The 23336-nt window shown below is 50.8% G+C and overlaps 2 protein-coding genes across 4 annotated transcripts in view; one reads left to right on the forward strand and one right to left on the reverse strand.

The window, feature by feature from the left end:
• Positions 1–1107: 1107 nt before the first annotated feature.
• MON1A (MON1 homolog A, secretory trafficking associated) lies at positions 1108–6319 on the reverse strand. The gene is made up of 6 exons (XM_030956652.1): positions 6165–6319; positions 4755–4896; positions 4060–4527; positions 3117–3882; positions 2874–3021; positions 1108–2423 (listed from the first exon to the last, which is right to left on the reverse strand). The coding sequence occupies exons 2-6, from the start codon at positions 4879–4881 to the stop codon at positions 2283–2285; spliced, it is 1650 nt and encodes a 549-aa protein (XP_030812512.1). The 5' UTR covers positions 4882–4896; positions 6165–6319; the 3' UTR covers positions 1108–2282.
• Positions 6320–6481: 162 nt separating this feature from the next.
• The window catches only part of RBM6 (RNA binding motif protein 6), a 57567-nt gene continuing 40712 nt past the window's right edge, over positions 6482–23336 (forward strand). For 2 of the 3 annotated variants that reach the window (XM_030956624.1, XM_030956626.1), the window contains exons 1-5: positions 6482–6561; positions 10843–10952; positions 13125–14463; positions 15219–15308; positions 16304–16373. In XM_030956624.1, coding sequence (XP_030812484.1) covers positions 10909–10952; positions 13125–14463; positions 15219–15308; positions 16304–16373 — 1543 coding nt within the window. In that variant the 5' untranslated portion in view covers positions 6482–6561; positions 10843–10908. Of the gene's footprint in view, positions 6566–10842; positions 10953–13124; positions 14464–15218; positions 15309–16303; positions 16374–23336 lie in introns of all 3 variants that reach the window. The other variant, XM_030956625.1, reaches the window with a different exon arrangement.

A 23336-nucleotide genomic window follows, 5' to 3' on the forward strand; every position in this document is an offset into this window, starting at 1 on the left:
AACGAGGAGATCGGGGTACCGCTGGGCACTCCCGGGGAGACAGGCACGGCTGGGCACGGTGCCCGAGAGGCGCACGGCTGTGAGTCGGGGCCGCTGATCGGAGCACGGGTGCAGGGCTGGCACACCGCCTCGCTGCCCGCTGCGGGTCCGGGGGGCCGTCGGGGGTTCCCCGTGGCTGGGAGGTGGCTGCCAGCAGCATCCCTGGGTACGAGTGGGGTCCTGCATGTCGGTACCCCGTGGCCCCTCGGCCGCAGCCCCCAGCCCCGCTGCCACAGGGACAGCTGACACCCCGACACATGGAATGGAAATTGCCGCTTCCCCACAGCTCCCGCGGCAGCACCGCGTTCGCTGCTCGCTTCCAGGCCAACAGGGCACCTTGAGGGTGCGGCAGGCTCAGCACCGAAGTTTCCAGCTGGGAGAAAAGAGCAGGGCTGGGGGAGCCACAGCTTTGCCAGGGCAGCTGTGAGGGTTATTTCTGTTGTGCCCATTCTGTGTCTCATGTCCCTTTCCTCCCTGGCTGCCCGCAGTGGCAGGAGGTGCCAGCACCTCTGCGAGTGACTGCTGTTCGTAGGGATGCGGGAAGATTCTTTACATCCCGATCCATGCATGGATTTGCCGTCCAAGTGCCCTGCTGCCCTCAGACGCTGGGCCCGTGAACCCCAGCTTTACACGTGGACCTTTCCTCCAGGTGAGCGGGGTGCGGGGGACTTTGGTCCCAGGAGCGGCTGAGCCTGCCGAAAGCGCCCTGTGCCTGCCGCCGGGCCAGCCCGGGCCCCCAGGCTCCCGCCCCGTGTTGTGCAAGGCCCGGCAGTTCCGCTGGCTCCGGGCCTTACCCAAGAGCTCCTTCCTCCGGCTGCGCCTCTCGGTTTCGACATGAGCTGGCCGTGGCCAGCTCAGCCCGCGGATTTTGCCGCTCCCAGTCTCCAGTCAGCGCCGCCTCCTGCCAGCACAACCCCGGCAGTCCCGCACCACTCCCAGGCAGCTTTCCTGGCTCCCAGCAGATCCCCGGGGCTGGACTGCACCGTACCAAAACTTGGAATAAACTTCCTGCCCAGCTTGGTCATCCCCCCGCTCCAGTGAACATACAGGAATGCGACAAGACTCAACTTAGGGTCCAGATAATGTTTATGAGCAAAGACAAGCGATTACACTCTGGCAGGAGCATAAATACAGGAGCAGATCCCTGTGCTAGCCCTGCCGGATCCTTCCCAGCTCCCTCTGCGCCGGGTGTCACCCTGATGGCTCTGCCCCTCCTCCAACACCTATTCCAGCACTATTCAGACAGCCCCAAAACATGGAGTTGGGCCGTTCACAGATGCTCAGCCCCACTCTAGTGCCTGGGGTGGCCAGGGAGGTGCAGGAAGCTCAGCGTAGCCGGCTAGAGGGGCTGGGTTTGGGGGACAGGTGCTCCCGTGCCAAGGGGAAAACTCTCTGTGGGCTGGGGAGCTCCATGGCCGTACTGGTGGGGTCTCCAAGGAGATGTGCTTGAGCTGCCCCTTTAGGATCCACAACCCACAGCCAGAACCATGAGCCCACAATTAGCCTGACAAACACCTCGGCACCTTGGCTCTCTGGAGCTGCTCGGTGTCCCTGTGGTGGGGTGGGCAGGACCCTGCTGTCCCACCCTGCCTGCCAGCATCCCCAGGGACAGATATCCTTTCACAGTGGGAAGGGTCCAGGCTCATACAGATGCCAAGGGGGCAAACCCGCTCTGGGACTGCAGAGGCTCCCTGGCACTTGGGGGGTCCAGATCCCCCAAGGCAGGGAGAGGAGCAATGTGTGCCCCAGGTCAGCCCTGTCCCTCGCCTGGACAGTGTCACCCACCATCTGTGGGCACAGCAACATAGGGCTCCCCTGAGTGCGGCCACATCTTCCCTGGGGACCCCCACCCTTGGCACAGCCACAGGATGTCAGAGAAGGGAAGTGCCAGGCACAGCGAGCAGGACCCTGGGGCTCTGCTCCCCTCTAGGAACCTGGGGTACCAGCAGCCCCACTCCAGGACCCTCACAACAAGGAATGGAGCTCGGGACTGTGGAGGAAGAGCAGGCCCCCCAGCTGGGGCACTGCCTGCAGCTGAGAGAAAGTCCTGTTCATCCCCTTCCCTTTCCCTGTGCACCCCATCTCTACCAACCAGGTTGGACAGTCCTGCAGGTGGGGTTTCCCTGTGCTCTGGGGTCCCACCATGCCCTCTCCCCTGGACACACAGCCCGGGAATCCCTGGGAATGGGCTCCCCAGCACAGCGGGGGCTCTCCCAGCTGCCTCCATGCCCTGGGTGATGCCCTCAGTACGTCTGGGGCGTGAGGATGAAGAGTCGGTCTTCCTCCTTGCGGATCCACTTCATGAGCTTGTTGACAGCGTTGATGGCGCCGGCCTTGGTCCCCAGGGGACTGTAGCATACGTAGAGCTCAAATGCATTGGTTACCTGGGAGAAGGACAGGACACATGCTGGGAACAGGACTGTGCCCCACTTGGGGCTGGCACTCCTTCCCCCCATGGGCTACCAGCAATGGGCAGAGGTGCTCCAGTGCAGGGACACAAAGTGGCAGTGGGGTATCCTAAAGGGGTGGCATCTGGTTTGCTCAGAAGTGGGAGACCCAAACTCTAGGGTTTGCCCCACAGTGGGTTTTCTCTACAGCACTGAGTTCACGATAGGGCATGGCACAGCCCTTGGTGCTGGAATTCACTAGCTCCCAATGCTACCCCTGCCTATCCCTCCCTCACACAGGGGCAAGCTCACCCCAAAAAGGACCATGCATAGGCTGGGGTTGTCCCTGGGGACCATGGAGCTGGTGCTGTGCAGTGTTACCACCCGGTTTCCCCACCACATAGGACCAGAAAAGACAGGCTCACCAAACCCCACCAACGGCCTTACCCACGCCAGGAGGTTCTCTCGGGGGCCTGTGAAATAGATGTTCTTCAGGGGCCGTGAAGAGTTGTGGGCTCGACTGTGCAGGTACTGGTAAAGCCCCAAGAGCCTCTCCTTCTCCTCCTCCTGCACGTAGGGAGCCTCAATCTCGGGGCTGCAGGAACACAGCACCCCATTAACCCACTGGAGAAGGGGCTTGGCCCATGCCACGTGCCACAGCCTTGGCCCAGTGCTTCCCCGGGGCCTCACCTGGTGAAGAGCCCGGAGCTCTTGGACTTGTAGATGAAGTGCCGGAGGTCAGGGATGCCCACCTGAGCGACGCTGTAGAACGGGGTGCGCAGGGCCTCGTGCAGAGCGTGCTGCACCCCCCGCCGCCGCAGGCGCTCCTGGAAGCGCCGCTTGCAGTCGGACACGGTGAAGAAGTCCTCACGGTCAGTGGAGACCAGCAGCAGGCACAGGTCCATCTCCTGCTCCAGGTAGGAGATGTGGGCATGGAAGAAACCGCTGGAGTTGAACTTAGGGAGGCAAATGGGAGTCCAGGCTTCACCCTCCCGGAAAGAGGAAGAAGAGCTGATGAGGTTGAAGAGCAGATGGAGGTCAATGGGATGAAGGAACTGATCCTTCTTCCTCACGAGAGACACCAGCTGGTTCCCAGACAGCAGAATGGAAAAGACCAGGCTCTTGGCCTTGGCCTGCTGCAGGCTGCTGCTGACAGCGTCCCGGACGCTGGCGGCCAGGGGCAGGCAGCGCACGGCACCCATCAGGAAGCTGGGGTCGTGGGCCATGAGGTCCAGCAGGTTGTCGGTGATGCGCTCAGAGCCAGCCAGGAGCCGGCGCAGGTCATAGTTCTGCTTCTGCTGGAAGATGTGGTTGAGCTGGGTCCAGGTGAGCAGGCTCAGAATCTGGTAGTAGATGTAGAGCAGCTCGTGGGCAATCTCCTGCTCCGACTGCCGGGTGCGTGCCACTGCCACCAGCACCAGCGGGCTCCTCCGCACGAAGACCACCTTGTAGCCATCTGCTTGGGAGGGAGTCCCCGGGGGGCCGGGGGCAGACCTGTGAGCCTGGCTCCCCAAGGCTACAGCCAGGCTGCAGCCTTTCCCCCCAGCAACCCGTCTGTCCCTGGGCGCAGATGACATGGCCTGTGGTGGCATGGCCGTGACCCCCCCCATCCCCTTCCCCCCCGGGGCAGTACCTGCGTGGATGGACCGGATGGCGTTTTTCTCGGCCTCCAGGAAGGACACCAGGGCCATCATGACTCCCATGGTGCTGGACAGGGCCTCCTCAGAGCCATAGCGGGAGTACACGGGCTTGCCGGCCTCGCTCAGCACGAAGACGTGCTTCCGGTGTGAGCGCCAGGCGTCCATGGTCACGTCCTCCTCCTCCTTCCCCGACAGCACCGAGTCGCGCCGGGCGGTCTGTGGGGATGGCTCCAGCTTCCCCTCCTTGCCCGCCCTCATCTCCTCATCCAGGTCGAGGGCCATGCCCGTGAGCTGCGTGCTCAGCTCGCTGAAGTCCTTGCTGATCTGCTCCATGCTGCTCTGCTCGGCCGGCTCCCCCCGCCTCTCCTCCGGGCTCCGCGCCGCGGCCGCCCCGTCCTCGGGACTGGTCAGGTCCTCGTAGGAGCGGGTGTGCACGAACATGGCTCCCTCCTGGCCCGCCCCTGGGAACAGCGGCCGTGCAGCATCCGTCCACGTGTCCCCCATGTGGGAGAAGGATGCAGAGGGGACCTGCCTCCCCTCCCCATCCCACAGCACCCTGTGGGTGCGGGTCCTGCTGGTGATGATGGGCCCATCTCCCCCTGCCCACAGGGCTGTGGCGGTCCCAGCCCGCATGAGGAACTGCTCTTTCCCCCCCTTGCTTCCCCCCTTGGTGAGCTGTGTTCCATACCTGGCTCCGTGCCCTGTGCCAGCCCTGGCGTGGGGCTCTCGGACCTCTCTGCGTGCTGCCCATCTCCTGGTGCCAGGGACCCATTGGGCACTTCCCAGCTTTTCTTCTTATGGACATCTGCAGCCATTCCTCGGGGCAGGACCTGCATGTGACCCACAGCGTCACCCCTGTGTCCCCTCACTTTCAAAGCAGGCCCTGAACTGCTCTGCTCTCCAGTGGGGCCAGGCCAGCACTCGTGGCCCAATCCCGCTGGCTCAGCAGGCAGCTCCGAGCGCTGGTGAGATGTCAGGAAAGCTGCTCTAATCCAGCAGGATTTCCTCTCTCACGCAGCCCCAGCTCTTTCCCCTGGCCACGGCACCTTTCATCCAGGCTTGGCCCCGATTTCCCCTGTGAAAGCTGCTCAGGCTCCCTGTGCAGTGAGGGGGAAGGGACACGGCCCTGGATGGGGCCTGTCCCCACACCTGAGATCCCAGAGGCCTCGTGTTTGCAAAGGGAGGGGTTTATGACCCTCCTGGGACCGGGTTAGGTGGCTGCCATGGGACGAGGCTGGTGACGCTCCTTGTGAGCTGGCACATTTGGCATCACCCCAGGAGCTGGCTGCCCTCTCCAGCAGAGGCCATGCCTCCAGCCTGCTCCTTCCTCCCTTCCCTGGGGGAAAACCAGCCCAAAAGTGAGCACAAGCAAAAGCAACAGGAGGCAGGCAGGCTGGTGAGGAGCCTGTGCCTCTGAACCCAGCTGCTGGGGAAGCTCATGGAGCCTGGGCTCTGCTCTGTGCCCCAGCACACCTTCTGCTCCCAAATCCAATCCCACTAACGCTGCACCTGGGGGAGCCAGACCAGCCCCCACAAAGTCCTGTGACAGCCCTGAAGGGCATCACCAAGCGGATCAGGGCCCTGTCCTTACCTGGGGGAGCTCATGCAGCCCCCATGCCCAAACCTCTGGCAGCTCTGGAGGGTGTTGGAGAACTGGCTCAAAGTTCCTTTGACTTTGGAGTCAAAGCTCTGTCGTCCCCTGAGGAGCTAAATCCTCACCCCACAAAACCATGTGACAGCTCTGGAGAGTACTGGGGAACAGATAAGGGTTCTGTCCTCATCCGGGGGAGCCCGTGACAGCCCTGCAAAGTGCCGGGGAGCTTACTGGGATCCCGTCCGTACCTGGGGGAGCCAGACACCCCACTAAAATCCTGTGACAGCCCCAGAGGGTGCCGGGGAGTGGATCAGGGCCCCGTCCTCACCTTTCCTCCTCACCCTGCTGACCTTCCCGCGGGCGGGACTCGCCCCAGGACCCCTCCGGGCCCAGCACGGACCCACCCCGACCCTTCCCCCTCCGGCGCTGAGGTGTCACCGCTCCTGCAGCCCCGACACGACCCAGGCCCAGGACCCCCCTTAATGACAGCGCGCAGGGACCCACCTCTGCGGCTCCTCCCGGGGCCGCCCTGCAGCCCCCCGGGCACAGCCTAGGCGGGTCGGAAAAGGGCCCGGAGCCGGCGGCGGGCGGTCACCTCCCGCCCTACCGCCGGTCCCGGCCCCGACCGCGGCGACACCCCCGCCATCGCGGCGACCCGCCGCGGGGCATCATGGGAGTTGTAGGCGGTGCGTTCCAAGGGGGATCATAGGAGTTGTAGTCCGTGAACCCCAAGGACACGCCTGAGAAGGGTCGGCAAGAACGGGGAGACAGAGACTACACTTCCCAGCATCCTCTATGTGCCCGAGGGGGAGGAGGGAGCCGGAAGTTCCGGGTTCTCGCCGTGGCGGCCGTGGGGCCTGTGCGAGGCGGGAGCGGCGGAGCAGGAGGAGGAAGAGGAGGAGTAGGTGATGAGGGTCTCTCGGGAGATAAAGGGGATCACCTCGGATAAAGGGGATCTCGCTCAGTGGGGTGGGATGGTCGAAGAGCGTCCCGAGGGGCTCCCGGGGTGGGCTTGCCCGGGGTAGGGGAGGGGAGGCTGCGGAGTCCATGAGGCGGGCGGGTTGTGTGTGTGTGTCTGTGTTGGGTCACCCGCGGCTCGGGAGCAGAGTGAGGCTGGGCCGGCCCTCTCCGGGGATAAGGCAGCAGGGCCTGGCGCTGTGGGCCCGCAGCTGCGTGCTGTGGGCTCGGTGTCCATCAGAACCTCACGCCCTGGTGGGATGTGGTTTTGGGGTTGGGATGCTCGGCCCCTGGCTCAGGATACGGTATCCCACACGGTGGTGTTGGGGCCTGCCACGTGTGTATCGCTGACAGCAGCTGTGGCGTTTGTGGCTATCTCAGTGTTGTTCTGAGGCCCTGATCAAGATTAGGGCCTTTTTTGCACCAGGTCATATGTGTGTCCGTCTCGGAATGCTTGTGGTTGTAAAAGGGCTGGACCAAAGTGGGCTGGATTCGTGCTGGGATGCAGAGGGATCTGATGGGAGTTGTGTGTTAGTGGATTTAATCCCAGGTGATGGGCTAGATGAGATTTTGGGCTGTGAGTAAAGGCTTAGGTGGAGGCAGGATGTGGTCTGGCTCTGGGGAGGCCACGTAAGGCGGTGATCAGGAACGACTGGAAGTGATGGCAGTGACCTCCCGTGCTCTGTTTTTAAAAACAATTGGCACCTCGAGAGGCTGGTGCTGCTGCTGCTATGTGGTGTTACTTTTGGCAATGCTGCTGAAGGTGAAATTCACTTTCCTATCCTGGCAGGGTGTTGGTGGTGTGAGAGTCTTTCCCAACATCCACTGGTTGGGAACGCACTTGTGAGACAAGCAAGGTCAGGATAGTAATGGGGTGGGGTGTGTGTTAGGAATTCATCCAATTGTCTCTAGTACGTGTTTTTAGAAGCATCATACAGATGAAAAGTATGCACATCCCCCTTTTTTAAATGAAAATCCTCCAGTCTGACACCTATGAGAGCCAAAATGGTTCCCTCTCCTTTCACTTTCACATGTCAGTGACCGGCTTTTGATATTTTTCTGAACTAGGGATCTCTATCTAACATTGGATGTAACTGCTTTTCTTGGCTACTTGCAGTTTCTGTAGCTTTGGGGAATAGTTTCTCTTGTACCTTCTGCAGTACTTAGATTTCACAGTGGCCTTTTCCTTTCTTCAGCCTTACAAAAACTTTACTTAGTACAGAAAGTTGTTCCACAGCAAACTGCTTCCTCTGCTCTCGTGTGTAGTTCTGTGTTTGATTTCCTCATGCTCTATAAATACCAAATCTTGGCAAAATCTGTTTGGAGAGAAGCTCTGAATATCAGAGTATTTTTCTGAAAATAGCACCCAGTCTGTCACCAATTACCCTTCTCTCCCCCATATTTGGAAAAAAGGTGTGAAGTAGGGTGTAAATTGGTGAGGAGACACTTGAGGGCTGTGCTGGCCCCTTGACAGATGTCTTTATTTAGTCCTCAAGAAGACCAGTTGCTTAGTCTGGCTCAGCTGCACAATCCCCATGATCAAAGCCATTATTTTCCCATAGCAGGATATAAATTGGAATAAGAGCTCCAAGAGTTTGCTGTCAGGCTTGGCACGTGCAGATTGGGAAGTGGAGTCAGGAATCTCCCCAGGGTTGTCTGGGGAAGCACTGGGGAGGGCAGGGGCACGGTCCTGAGGAAGTCATTGGGTGTAATTGCCAGGGAGCATCTGGAGTCCACCAGCCTCTCCAGGGAGGGCTGTGTGGCCACCAGTCATTGGAGGAACTAAAACCACGAAGGAGATTCTCCTTGTTTAGTTGTGCCCTCTGTATCTTTGAGGGAGCTGAGACTTTGCCACCAGGAGGTAGAGCCAGCTGGGATAGGAGTAGGGCAAGATGATGCATATCTGCCTCCTGAATGTTTGGGGTAATTGTAACTGCTCATTATTGTCCTAGAGAGCTGTTGGTCTGGGCTCTGCCAGTGACTGGACTGTTTCCATCTCCTCAAACACTTGGTTGTGACCAGAGTATGACAAAACTGATGGATGCACAGTTCCAAGCACATAGATGGCTTTTTGCCACGATCGCTGTTGGCCTGGGGTGTCTTTGGCAAACAGCCTCCCTCACACTGACCTGTCTCCCAGCATTTACCTGGGAACTGGGAGGTGGCAGCTGAGCTGGCAGATACCTGCCCGTGGCAGGAGGGTGAATCCTCACGATGTCTCATCACGGTGTGCTTTTTTTGGAGCAGTTGTAGCAGGGTGTACCTTCAGGAGATCTTGGCGTCAGTGGAAGCCAGGCTAAGACCCTTCTGTCCCTGTCCTGTGGTTTGCTGTCACCTTGGCTTGTGGGCTTGTGTGGTAAAGCGTATCACTGAAGTGACCTGGGTTAAATATAACTCTCTTCTGAGGGTCATCCGTGGTGCAGACCCAGAAAAGCACAAGCTGGCACAACTTACACCCGGTGCTTTGCCAAAGGTGCAGGCGGGGAGCCGCTCAGGCTGAGTGGGGGCTGTCAGAGTCACTGTTGCTCCCTGTGTTATTGAACCATGACCTCACGCTCCCGGAGGTTGCTGCGTGGCTCAGCAGGCCTGTGCCGGGCCTGGTAGCTGTCCAGTGGTATTTTTTTCCTTGTCTGATAATTTGAATATTATATCTAAACAGCTCCCAGCTGGCAAGGGATTTTATTTTTATTTTTTAAGCGTTGGTAAGGTTGTTGACTTAAGGAGAAGTGGAGTGGGGGATGGAAATCCAGAAGGGAAGAGCAAGAAATTTGGGGTCTGCAGGCTGCAAAAGATCTCAGATGGAAGGACTGGCTGACAACAGGAACCATCTCCCTTTGCCTGCCCTTGCCATGAAGGGGGTGTGGTCTTGGTTCTCTTAGAAAGAGAACTTTTCCTCCTAGAAAGATGGAGGAAATCCTTGGGCCCAGGGCAGTTATTTATCAAGAGCCATGTAAAATGGGAGCAGACTGAGTGGCCAATGGAATGGACCTGTTTCTTTGGGAGTGACACTGGGGTGGATGGATCAGTGGTGGTTGCACAGGCTGCCTTCCTCAGCCTCTGCATGCTTGGTTTCTGCCAGAACCTGCTGTCCCTGGCTCCCATCTTCCCTGGTGGGTAGTGGACCCTGGCAAGAGCATGGACTCTCTTGTCACAGCAGCTCCCTCAGCTCCTTGGCACAGACATCTGCCAGCAGCAGCATCTGGAATTGCTCCCTGGTGGAAGGTGTGTCCTAACCTGCTCTGCTGACCTGCCTCCGCTATGGCAGCGCTGACCTTTGGAAGGGAGAACAAACAGGGCTTTGTGTGCCTTTCTTTGACAAGAGCTGCTCCAGCCAGGCCTGGCAGTGACTGTCTGTGCTGACCTCTGTCCCCTCAACCACTGGAGGTAAATAATGCCGCTTTGGAACAGTGTGTAAGCTCCGGGTCTCCCAGCCTTGGTCTGGTGGCATGGCAGCCCTGCTGCCCCACTGCAGCTGGATTAGCCAGAGCAGGTTTGAGTCCAGCAGGTTGCCATCTCTCTCAGTTTTCTCCATGCTCTGCTGCAACCTTTTTTTGTTCTTTTGGGAAGACGGAAGTACTTCCTGTTTCAAGTCCTGGCTTTGGTTATCGCCAGGAAATCCTCACCTTCTCTGCTGGTGGGAGGAAGTGGATGAAATTTTAGATTTCTGTTGAGGCAAGTGTTACTTGCGTCACTCTGCTTGATGAGGGCAGCGTTGGAAAACAGTGCCTGTCATGATTTATTGGCAAAACCTCCTCTGTTGTCTACATACTTCTGAGGGCAGAGTATCCATGGTAGACCAAGAGTGGTGATCGTTTCCTTGAACAGCAAAGAGCTTTTGGCAAAAATAGTTTGGATTAAACATTAATTGCAAACTGTTGTTCGGCAGCGGTCCTTGTTGTTTATAGATGGCGGCGTTCTCACATTTCTAGCTGCACCCTGAATAGTGTCAGACAGCACAGTATGTTGGAAAGCTCTATGTTAATCAAAGCAGATATCAAATTGTTTGCCCACCATATTGACAGTTTGATTTCAGGAGTCATTTGGCACGTACAAATTTGAACGTGGAGAAATGCAACACTTGAATTCATTCATGCCTGAGTGTGGTCTTGTATATCTGTGGATCCTGATCAGATGTTACACATACCCCTTCTAACCAGCAGGGTTTTTTCTCGTGTCATGTGTGTTCTTTGCCTTGTGGCTTATCGTCATGCTTTTTATTCAACAGGTTGTGGTGTCTGGGTGTTGTTAGAGTGAATTAACCGTTTCTGGAAGCCTACCAGACAAGATCAAAATGTGGGGAGACCATCGACAAGGGAACAGAATGGGGTCTTTTCGGTAAGCGCTTCAATGTATAGTTTATTTCAGCAACATTCTTAAATACAATAAGCCTTGGGAACTCACTGTTTACTGTTTTGGTAGAAGTTGTGAGGTCTCTATGGAGCTAGTTGTGATGGCCGAAGAACAGACAAGTTAATTGATAGGTTTTGCATTTCTGTGAAGTTTTAAATTTAGTTTTTAAGCAACAGCTGCTTTTAATATTTCTAGTCCTCCACACCACCTTTTCTAGTGATACTTAGTTTAGCTGTTGGGAGCTAATGTGATGTGCTATATGGCTTTTGGTGTTATGTGCTGTTAACGCCTGTAAGAGAAGAAAATTAGTTCAGAAATACTGGCACATTGATTGCACACACAATTTTATTAAAACATAGAGAGTTTAATTCTTTCCATGAGGTTAATAAGTCCATATATCATAGAATCACAGAATGGTTTGATTGGAAGGGTCCTTAAAGACCATCTTGTTCCAAATCCCTGGTGTGGGCAGGGACACCTTCCACTATCCCAGGCTGCTCCAAGGCTGTCCAACCTGGCCTTGAGCCCTTCCAGAGATGGGGCATCCTTCACTGGGCAATCTCTGCCAGGGCCTCACCATCCTGACAGGGAAGAATTTACTCCTGGTATCCAATCTAAACCCACTCTCTTTCAGTTTAAGCCAATTGCCCTTTGTCCTACCACTATATATACTTGCAAAAAGTCTATATCCTCATATACCCCTTCATAAGACATTTTTGAATGTCGCTGCACCTGTTCTAAAGATTCAAGTGCAGCTGACCTGCACAGCACAATATTTTTATTAGTTTGTGTTCCTCTGGTTGCTGCTTGGGACCTGTGTTTGCAAGAGAGTGCTGGCTATAAAAATGAAGCCACCAAAATGTTGAATTTTCCTCTGTTGTGCATCATTCTTTCATCCTTTGCTCACGTGTGCACCTCAGTCCCTTGAAAATCAGTGTGATAAAGGAACTGCTCATGGCATGCCTTAGGTTTCTGCTCTAAGAATACTTCAAATAATTGTCTACTGTAATGTGTTGAGAAAGCTGATAAAAATCAATGTCCTCCAGAACATGTAGTAACAGTGTTGATGAGGGAGGGATTGTGTCTTGTGATTATATCAGTTGTGCTGTTCTAATAATTTTGACGTGGATTTTATTGGCATCATACTTTAATGTATTGGGTGGGGAATGCTAACCTTGATCCAAGTTTTAATTGCTATTCTGCATGGTGGTGAAATGGACCGTGTGCCTTAGGAAATCTGTGTATGCTTTGATTAATCTTGGTGAGTGGTTCTGTAGTGAAACTCGGAGTACAACATGACTTGCTGTAGTTGCTAAGGAAATGTCCACTGCTTTGGGTAGCATTTGGTGTTATTTTAAAATGTGCTGATACTGTATCATTCTGTTTTTTAAAAAATGTATTGGAGCCTTGTTTAGGTGAAAAATCAGATAGTTCCAGCTCACAAAAAAAAAAGCCCCATTGGATTTTGAACAACTGCTTTAAGAGGAAAATTCTTCCTGAGTGTTTTTATGGAGATATTGGGAGAGCTCATAGCTATAGTCTTGTGAACTTGGTGTAAGACAGTCTGAGGCACGAGCACAGGGGTATTTTGGATGTTGATTGTTGGCATAGTCCTGTGAGGCACTCTCAGTGAACTGATGGCTTTCAGAATTTGCCAGTTTGGACTCTAGCACAAGGAAGCATAAATGAGTCTTTGTAGCATGTCAGAAAAGCCTGTTTGGTAACCTCTGCTTTCATGTGCCTCAGGATGATGTGTTAATTTAGCTGTTTCCATACTGCCCAGAGAGCTTAAGCTCCTGGGCTCCTCACAGGCGTGTGCTGGTGATGCTAATGAACCAACACACCAGCTGCTGGCACCTCAGACAGCTGCAGAGCTGTGTGCAGTGCAGGACTATGTGGATTGCTACCATCATTAACCCATTAATGTTGCAGGTATTCTCTGTTGAGTGCTTCTGGAAATTGTGCTGAAATGGGAGCACCCCAGTTTACTTTCTCACATCTGTCGTATGCTGCCTCATCTTAAACTGCCAAACATCAATATCTTCTGCGGATCTTAGACTGTTACACAGCTCTATAAAAGTTTAGAGAAGAATGTGCTGCTGTGTAGATTTCAGACTCTTAAGCACGTTATGAATAATACTGTCTTTATTTCTACAGTGGGAGCCAAGAAGAAAGGTTTGCTCCCGGGTGGAACAGGGAATATCCTCCTTCCCTTGATAGTCTTGGTCAAGAAAGACACTCTGGCAACTTCTCTGGCAGAAAATCACTTCCTTTTGATATCCAGGCACTCTCAGGCCTCCTCAATCCTCAGTTTGCCAACAGAGAGGAACCTTCTTTCAGCTATGGAGCTAGAGATGGACCACGTAGTGACTTCAGAGGTGGGGATGGGCACCACGATTTCAGGGGCAGGGATTTCCCACCATCTGACTTCCAGGGCAGAGATGAGTCTCAGATGGATTTCAGAGGTAGGGAGCCGCCTCCTTCTGAGTACAGGGGCAGGGATATGTACTCTGGAGACTTCCAGGAGAGAGAAGGGCCCCCCATGGACTTCAGGGCTGGGGATGTTCCCTCAGGGGACTACAGGAACAGGGACACGTTCCGTATGAATTACAGGGATAGGGAAGCACACAATATGGATTACAGGGGCAGGGAGGAACCTCCATCAGACTTCAGGGGAAGGGGGTCTTATGATTTCGACTTCAGAGGTCGAGATGGGCCTCATTCAGACTTTAGGGCAAGAGACATGTCTGAGTTAGACTACAGGGGCAGAGAACGTTCCTATTCAGACTTCAGAAATAGGGATGTACCTGATTTGGACTTCAGGGGCGTGGGCACCTCTGATCTGGACTTCAGAAACAGGAACGCACCATCGTCAGACTTCAGAAATAGGCACAGATCCCGATCTGATCAGGATTTTAGGAGCAGAGATGTGGCTCCTCCCATGGACTTTTCAGATAGGGAAATGCCTCCTGTGGATCAAAGCCTTGTAGATTTTAGACACAACCAATCTACTGTACCTTTAGCAGAAAGAGAGGGCTCTGGTTTAAGCACCAGCAAAAGAGATGAGTCTGCACTTAGTCTAGATAGAAGTCCCTTTGGTAACCAAAAAGGAGAATTCCAACACTCGGAAGCACCAGCCAGAGAAGAGGAATCACTGGGACTGAGTCTTGAAGATGACGCTTCACACAATTTCCAAAATAGCCGTGGACCTCTTCCTACGCTTCAGGACCAAGAGGAGCAACCTCAGACCTTTGCTAACAAGCAGCAACAGCAGCAGCTTTCTGGGGGGGAGCAGCAAAGATCCGATTCTGATCTTGGGTTAAAGGGTGAAGGTGACCTGGATTTCCTTGGGAGGCAAGATACAGACTACAGGAACATGGAATATCGGGATGTGGATCACCGGCTGCCGGGGCATCAAATGTTTGATTATGAACATGGCAAGTCCTTTGCAGAAGGAAAACCCAGCAAAGATTCTAGGCCCTATAAGAACCTTCAGGTAGGTGTTTTTGTCAATTGATGTCTCTGTTAAATGTGTGTTGGCCAAAGAATGGAAGGAGTTGGGAAGGAGTCTTCGTCCATATCCCATCACTTCAATTCTAGTCTAATTCACCATCCTTCTCTGAGATCATTCTCTGCTCCAGGTTATTTAATGGGCACCCTTTCTGTCTCAGAAACGCTTCCCAAGAGAAGTGCAGTTTAGCAAGTGAGAGTTGCTAAATATGTAGAATCAGATTTGGTTCATAAAGTCCCCAGGTTGAAAATGGCCAGACAGAGAGTGTTGGGGGAAATGGTTATAGATAAATATATTTTGTTGGTTTGCCCTGGATGTTGCTTATGAGCAGTACCAGAGAGAAGCTCCTGCCTTGGGTGGGCCTGTGAGCTACTATCTCATATGTACTTTGTTTTCCTTCAGAGTTGTCTTAGAAACCTGAAGGTAGTGGTAACTACTGAGTTAATAACTTCTATTGAATTTGAATAACTACTATTGAATTTGAATCTCCCACTGCTGGAAAGCAGAGAGATGATCTGCCCATTTTATTTTCCTGGAGCTAGATCTTCCTATACAGCTCAGTGAGCATGTGAAGAGCTCCTCCAGAGCTCACTGAATGTCTAACAGGGGTTAAAGCTTTGAGTGAGGCTGCTTATGGCCTTTGCCTTTGAATTTTCCCCTGCTTTATTTTGCTACTGCTTGTGTATCTTGTGAGCTAGCATCTCTCATTTGTAAAACCATCTTGATTGTGTGAACTCAAGGACCAAGATTACCGGACCTGCCCCAAGTATGTGAAGCCAAGCAAGCTCATTCGGCTCGGAGGAGTGCCTGAAACTGCCACAAAGGATGATGTAAGTGGGATGTTTCTCATCCAGAAACTTCTGTTGAGGGTTTCTAAAGTACCACTTTGAAGTCTGGTTAAGGCATATCAGATGGTCTGTCATTTCCCCAGGGGAAAATCCAGATTTAGAAGTCACTGCAATGTTACCTGTTATCTGATTATTCTGGGTTTTTGGGGCTTCTGGAAGTGATGAGTTTTCCTGTGGTTGCATGTGGGGTGTTGATAGCTAGAAGCCTTGACTCCAGACTCTGCAACATGCCTTACTTCATCACTGCTTTATATATACCAAATATTGTTACTACTATTTTGGGCTTAGAAGACAAGTAGTGTCTAAGTGAACTTGTTTGTTCTTAGTTACTTGAAATTGCTTAAATGAGATCTTACAAAGATGGAAAAGATATCTGCTGTTGCTGCTGGTTTTAGTAAGAAAAACATAAAATGATGTAGGCTACATGGTGAGAGTAGCTCCATTTCCTATGAATTAGGACTTCAGTTTTGGGGGTTTTTGTTTATTTGGTGAAGGTTCCAGGCATGAGAACCCCCACATGCTGCAGTTTTTGCTAGGCTTAGATGTGGTGATCATCTTCTGAGGCTTGATAAAGGAGAACTCAGGGGAGGAACTTTGTCCTTCAGAGGATGATAAGACCCAGAACATTTGCCCTTGTACTTTGATTTTCTTAAAGGCAGTAGGACATCTTTGACCTTAAATAAGGATCTGATCTGAGTCTGGCTGAAAGCAGTGTAATAAACCTTTGAACAGTTGAATTGTGGTGTAAATGGTGCTCACTTCTTCAAACAAAACCCAAAAATACTTTGAAAACTTGGTAGCAATTCTCAGGTACTGCTGGAACTTAATTCTCAGGTACTGCTGGAAAATGTGTCAGTTTGTAACAGCCTTAACCTAGAAAGAACAGAACTCTTGGAGAGACAGAAATGTGCATTGGCAAGTACCTTGGGTTTGGAGGTTTGATTTTGGAGATGAAGTGGATCTTGTTTTTCCTGTAGATCCTCAATGCTTTCCGAGGGCCTGATGGGACACCTGTGAAGGACCTGCGACTGAAAGATTACAGCTCAGGTGAGAATGCTTTTCCAGTGCTTCTAGTTTCAAGGTGACAACAGGGTATTTTTTACACCAATATCCTCTTAGGCAATTTGGTTAAAGTCTTACATGTCCTAATTGCTGGTATTTTTTAATGAAAATGCCCTCTGAGTTTTGTAGTTTGTCCTCTTGGCCTCAAAATTGATGGGTATACTCACTGCTGCCTCAGAGGTAAAGCATGTGTCCAGCTGCCTCTGGAGAGGTGTAGGAGCAGCAGGAAGAGCACTAAGACTGTTCTAATAGCTATCAAGAGTAAAGCCATGGGACAGCAGGTTAATTTTTCCATAGTTTTTTTTAAACTATTAGCAAATCCTTTTGGAATGTTCTAAATCTTGTTTCTGAGGTTGTCTTACTGTGGAACAAATGCTGCACAAATAGTGTCCCCAGGAAACCTGTTCCATCCTAACATTTCTCCTTCAGTAACCTGAAACTGGTGCCCTGCTTAGGTACGAAGACAGGTTAAATAAAAAGACAAAGTAAGTTTTATAAACAGATCTCCAAATACTGGGTCTGGGTGTTCTTCCTCATTCAAAGAATAAAGTTCTACTGTACTTCTGATCAGTGTGTATAGGATTCTGAAGAAAGAAATATTTTACAAGGCTGCTTTGTGAAAGAGTTGTACTGGAACAAAGATGTGCGATGGTAGGAAGGGTGAGTCCTGGGGATTGGTGTGGATAATACTAGTAGGAAATGCCTGGAAACTGGTATTTTATTTTAATTTATTTTTAAACCTAGGAGAGCAGAGGCTTCTACATTCATCAGTGCTTTTTCATATTTTCAGTATGAGTTGTACATGAAGCAGCTGGAATTCTTGGTGTCAATACATTATGTAAAGGCTTCCAATGTGTTGAGAAACTGGGGCAGTGGGGTATTTGTGTATTTTTGTTTCTAGAAGCTGTCAAAGGAGATTTCACAACCTTCTCAGGAACCTTTGAACTAAAGAACATCCCTGTGTCACGTAATCTGGCCTAACAAGCAGGGCTTAAGGGGCACAGTTAGTCTTTCTTGCTTCCTTTCCTCTTTCCTAAGCATATTTCAGTATTGCTGTCGTCACCCACACAGCACTGACTGCAACACAATAATTGCAACACGCTCTTTCCTTGCCTGTACTGATGAGATTTGTCAGTTGTTTTGGTTTTTTTTTCCTTCTGAAATATGTCACTTTAGTAATAAATCAAATTGAACTGGAAATTTCTTTGTACGTCTCTTCCCGTGTACATTATTAGGACTTGCTGCCCTCATTAGAGAGCTGCTGTTTCTTCCTTCCCTGTTTCAAAGGCTGTTCAGGATGAGATGCGGTGTCTGAAGTTATGTGCAGAGGCTCTGGTATCTGCGGGTGCTCACATGTGATGCGAGGGCTGCAGTTTTCTGCTGTCTCTCCAAAAGCTGCATTCTGTTCCAGGCTGTCTCTTCAGCTGCAAAGTTGGCTTTTTAAAAAGTTTTTCTGGCAATTGTGGGGAGGCAAAGAATGAAGTTAAAATTAGCTCGTGTTTTACGATCTGTGTAAAGCTGTTGTTTAACCCTGTCCGGTCAACATCAGTCATTTAAGCAGTGTAGCTTTGTTCCAGGTTACGTGGAGGCTCCAAAGTCTTTGTTTTGCATTGTGTCCTGAGGCTGCATTTAAACAGCTCTCTGATCCTTCTTGCACAAGATGGACGTGTCTAGGGCAATAAAAGCTTCCTGCATTGTGAATACTTCTTTTAGAAATTGGGTAACTAGAAGCTGTAGTAAAATTAATACAGCTTTTCACATTGGTACCTCCTAGAGAAGTGTATAGAATTGAATTAATATTAACTTCTGGAAAGCTGAACCTCTGAAACTAGAGGCCAGTCATGGGCTAAAGAATGCTTTTGGGGTGTGTATGTAAATATCCATAAGAACTGAAAGCAAACCTCTTGGATTACTGATGTCTGGGATACACCTGCACTACTGTATCAGCTCGGTGGGACAAGGGCAGCCTGGCTCAGAGGAGCACATGCTAAGCCAGTCTGAGTGGGTTGTATATTTTTGAGTGCTGTCCAGAAATGTTAAAAATAACATTAATCATGAGTATGCATGTTGAGTGTGTTTGAGAGAAGAATGCCTGCAGCTGTGGGGGGAACAATAACAGCCGTAACAAATAACACGCAATTAACTCAAAATAAGTGAGGTTTGGATCAGTTTCTCAAAAAGATAACGCTTATCATAAAGCTTATCTCAGCAGCTTCAGTGTAATGATTCCACTGTATGATCTTCTGCAAGACTCTTTCTGGTTTGGGGAAAAAGATATGATTGATTTTTCTTGGAAAAAGCAGCTCAATTTCTTTATAAAGTTCCTTTTTTTTACATACCCTGTATGTGCGAAGGAAAGTCTATTTTCACTGAAGGCTGTGCTGAGAATGGAACTCTGTTCTTAATATACCTGGTGTGATTTTGGTATGCATTCAAGCTGTTGATTCTTTAGATTATTTTGTCTCTGAAGCCCACAAACTGAAATGATGGCTAGATTTTGAACAAGGCAGTGAGAGACCTTAAGAAGTGGCATAGTAATTCTATTTAAATCAAAGAGGCAGATATTTACAATGATAAAATGTCAAAGTCAGACTTTATAGTATTACCCTAAAAGACATTAACTTGTTTCCATCAGTTAGATTTTTGAGTTGATGCCTGTACATTCAGACTGAAGTGCCAAATCCATTTCTGGGGGGAGGAAGGCTTCTTCCAGTGTGATGTATAAGCCTTGGCAGAAATAACTATATTAAATCTTTCAGCTTGCGTTCTCAAGTGTGTTTGGTCATGTCTGTCCAATTAATCTTTGCAAAGAACAAACCTTGAGGTGACTGTGGAGCCTTCTCAAAGACTATCAGCTGCTTTGGTGTGCAGGATGTCCTGGAGCCTGGTGTGGAGGCAGAGCATGGATGTCCCACTGCTCCTGTAGATGCCTATGGTGATGACTTGTCAGCAGCTCTCTGGGAAGGGGTTGTGAGCTCCCCAATCCCATCTGAAGGTGCTTGTCTCTGCTTGCTGGGCTCTGGGCTTTCACGTGGCTTTACACCGTGGTGTCCCCTCCTTGGAGGTGTTAGTGCAGTGTGTGACAACACTGGCTCTCATGGAAAGGGGTCTCTCCTCCTCCTTTTACTGGCCATGCTCTTGCCTCAGTGCTGACTGCCAGGAACTCGAAGCTGACACCTTTGACCTTTGAGGAGTCTAACATGAACACACCTTGCCCTGGTTTTGATTTTGATCATATTTTAAACTTATCTCCTGCCTGATTTTCATCAGGCTTTATTTCTACTTCCCTGACTAATGTCAGACATAAGCCTGAGATTTCATCTTGAGGGTCTGATATGCACAGAGCTCTGGCTGAGTCACTCACGTGTGCCCTGGAGAAGGAAGCACATGGAGCCAGCCTTATCTTAAAAGGCTGCTTATCTTAAAGGACACTGCAGTGGTGTCCAAAGTAATAAGTGAAAGCACAAGCCACAGTGAGCCTTCTGTTCAAATTGTTCTCCTGGATGCAGCATGCAGTGGGACAAGCTTGGAACATGTGTTTTCCATCCAGGATTCATGTTAGTGTTGGTACCAGCAGCTGTGAAAGCTGTTCAGGGAAAGTGAGCCTGAGAAATGGCTGGCAGCCCACAAGACTTTTCTAGCTCACTCCATAAGCCCATCTGGGGAACTGAGAAGAATTTTTGCTGGGCTGGGAGAGCCTGGTGGAGAATGGACTAGGATGGAGAGGAGCTCTGAAGTGGACCTGGAGGGACCAGGTGAGCTGGATTCTAGTCAGGAGGAACAGTGAGATCTACCCCAGCCCCTTTATGTACTCTCTAAATTAGTGCAGCACTTCGGAAATTGGGAGATTTGGGGTTTTAACCCTATTCTGACCGTTGCAAATACTTGCTTTTGAACCCTGGGTGTGTATGTGGGAACACAATGTAGCACCCCTGAGGAACAAAGCACCTGTGGAACAGGAATGCCTGGAGCAGGTAGAACAGCAGTAATGCTTGTAGCCAGAGCAATGTCCACATGGACACAGGTGACTCCTGCTAAAGGACAGGCTCCTTCCTGTGCTGCAGGAGCATCCAAGAAATGTAGTGTCACCTGGAAACATGAGCTGCTTTATGGCAGCTGCCTGCTCCATTTTGAAAAGCTTTTGTTTTAGCAAGTATTATTGCCACTAAATGTACTTTACTGCTTGCTCAGCCTCCTTCTTGCCCAAGCATTCATGTTCTGTTTCATTTCTCCTGACCAGCCCCTTATGTGGCACTTGGAACTGCTTCCCTTATCCCTCCCTGTGTTAAACTTAAAATTGCCTCAGCCGAGTCCTACAAGAAACTGGATTATCTTCCTTGTTCTCTCTAAGCTCTGCCGCATTGGTGCCCTGTTAAATATTAATAAGCCCCTTAGATAAATCTTTAAAAGGTGCTGCTTTTTTTTCCCCCTTCCAAGTGCAGTCTATCTTGTATATCACAACAGTGAATCATTGGTTTCAGGAATATATCAGGAAGCCTCTGGAATTCGGAATTGTATTTTTCTTGTGTTATATTTTGCTAAAACTCATAATCTAAGAGTCCAGAAGTTTCCAGCTCATAATGGAAAAATTGGTGCAGATCTTTTTTTTTTTTTTTTAAATTGGTGCACCTCTCCTCAGCAGGGATAAGTTCTCCATTTTCCATGGCTGGAGTACATTCCAAGGCAGTGAGATCACCTTTCCCTCGAGGCAGACCTGGTTGTGCATTTGTCAGGCCCACATATAACAGGGTTTTAGCTTCCTTGCTGTGGCTGGTGTTTGGGTAGGGCAGCTCTTGGAGGCCAGAAATGCTGGCAAGATGCTGCTCCTGCCACAGGTGCCATCGTGCTGCAGCTCTCAGCTTTAGGTAGGACTTTTGTTTCCTTTCTGGAGTGATGCAGTGCCCAGGGGGAAACCTTTCCAAAAGGTGGGTTTGTTGTGAACTGATGGCTTCCCCATGTAGAGGGCTTGGCACTAACTCTGGAGTTAGATGAGGTGCCCCAAGGACTTGGATTCTTGGGTTTGGTACAGAGCACACGCTGTGGGTTGCTGTGGGATGGCTCTAGCACATGCTGTGGTGCAGAGGGGCATCTGGCCTGTTGTGCTAATTATACAGAGGGCAGCTTGGCTCACCATCAAGGCTGGTGCTGATGCACCATAGGATGAATAATCTCCTGTTGCTGTGCTTGGTGCTTTGCATAGTGCTGGTTGTGTGGCCCAGTCTGCAGCATCAGCCATGACTCAGGCATGCGGAGCTCAGGCGCTTGCTGAGAGCTGAGGTGGCCATCCCTGAGCTCACGAGATCCTGTAGCACACAAGGAGTTTCCCCTTGAGGTGTGGTCAGATCCCCCAGTGATCAGCAGAGTTCTGCAGACTGCAGGGCTCACCTGCCAGAACTTGTGGAAATATCTTCAGCACTGATCTGCCTGAGCCAATTGTCTCTAGCTTGTAGCTAGAATAGCGTGCCAAGAACCAAAAAATACACTTAGCTGGAATTAGTCCATGGTCATCAATAGCGGTCCTTGCCAGTCTTCCCAGCTGTGTGGGCAGTAGGCTTTTGGCTTGCCTTGCTTGGTCTCAGGGCACTAGTGCATTGTCTCTTGGAAGCAAAAGGGGTTTTTGCTCCTCTTTCCTTATCTGTGATGTGGTGGCTTGGGAAATAGGAAGTACAAATCTGGTCTAAGTCAGTGTTTGTGATGGTGATCAACCTTGGTTCAGGGTTATAAGGCCTATTCTGAAAATGCAACAAACACATCCATCCATCAAACATGCTCACAGCCTTTTTGACATGCAGAATCCATTTTTACAAAGGTGCTCATTCCTTTTGCATCTCTCGAGCAAAACTTCAGGGCTTTGCACAGTGTACTGACATTACCTTGATTACTTTGTGCTAAGATGACACGTCGTATATCCTGGAGACCAGGTTTACATTAGCAGCACTTGAAAACCAAGTTCCTGGGTGGAACATCTTCCCAGGTATGCAGCTCACAGTCCTCTCTCATGGAGTCTAGTGAGAGCCCCAATATTCCTCAGATTCCAGGTTTCTGTACAAACATAATGTGATAGTTTGTCTTTAATAAAACTACAGTGTGTACAGTTTTAGCATTGGGGTTTTTTCTCTCCTCTCCTTTGTGGTGTGTATAAACTATCCTCCTTGGGCCAAGAAGGGTTGACAGCCATTGGGGCTCTGACTGTAGTAGTTCCTGTAGTTTGTGGAGCTGCTGGTGTCCACCTTTGAGGTTGTCTCAGGCAGGTCCTTTCTGTGTCTTGTTCTCCAGGATGGAGGAAGGAGAATGGACTGTAGTGCTCAATCTTTCAGAATACAGCCCTGTTTCATTTCCTGTGGTTTCAGTGTTGTTCTCTGTCATGAATGAGTGTGTAAGAGTGTACTTCTTTACACAGAGGGACAGCAGGAAGTGACAGGCCTTTTCCCAGCAGCAGGTGTGGCTTGTAAATGCTCAGCCTTTGAAAGGGATTGGGGATATGGCTTGTTGCAGATTGTCCTGTTTATTCTAGTATAGCTCTTCAGCTTTAGTAGCTCTGAAGACCAATTTATCTGTGCAGTAAAGAGATCTGACAAATTTATGGATGCTCAGAATCCACCAGCTGGTATTGAGGGAGCTCATGATTCTGGTAGCATAGATAGATTGCTGCTGTCCCTGCCATGCTGCGGGGGTGCCCTCCAGCTTTTTAGACTGGTTGGACAGATTTATTTCCTCTGCCTGCCATGGAAGGCACTACTCTGGTGCCCATTCTCACTGCAAAGGCAGTGCCTGCTGAGTAAACACAGGTACAGCCATTCCTGAGCATGTCCAGGAGCTCCTGTTTTCCTGGAAGCATTGAGTGTATGATGCCTCCTAATAGTAGCTCAGTGTAATAGCACAGTGATCCAGAGAAAGCCCTGTGTTCTCCAGTATTATTCACTCTGGTATGAGTGAATAATAACAGAC

This window comes from Camarhynchus parvulus, chromosome 12, assembly GCF_901933205.1.
Source record: "Camarhynchus parvulus chromosome 12, STF_HiC, whole genome shotgun sequence".
Classification (NCBI taxonomy): domain Eukaryota; kingdom Metazoa; phylum Chordata; class Aves; order Passeriformes; family Thraupidae; genus Camarhynchus; species Camarhynchus parvulus.

Coding starts and splice junctions, on each gene's coding strand:
- MON1A (XM_030956652.1), bottom strand. CDS start 4,881: ATGGCTGCAGATGTCCATAAGAAGAAAAGCTGGGAAGTGCCCAATGGG. Junction 4,528..4,754: donor GGCACAGGGCACGGAGCCAG/GTATGGAACACA, acceptor CGCTGTTCCCAG/GGGCGGGCCAGGAGGGAGCC. Junction 3,022..3,116: donor AGCTCCGGGCTCTTCACCAG/GTGAGGCCCCGG, acceptor GTGTTCCTGCAG/CCCCGAGATTGAGGCTCCCT.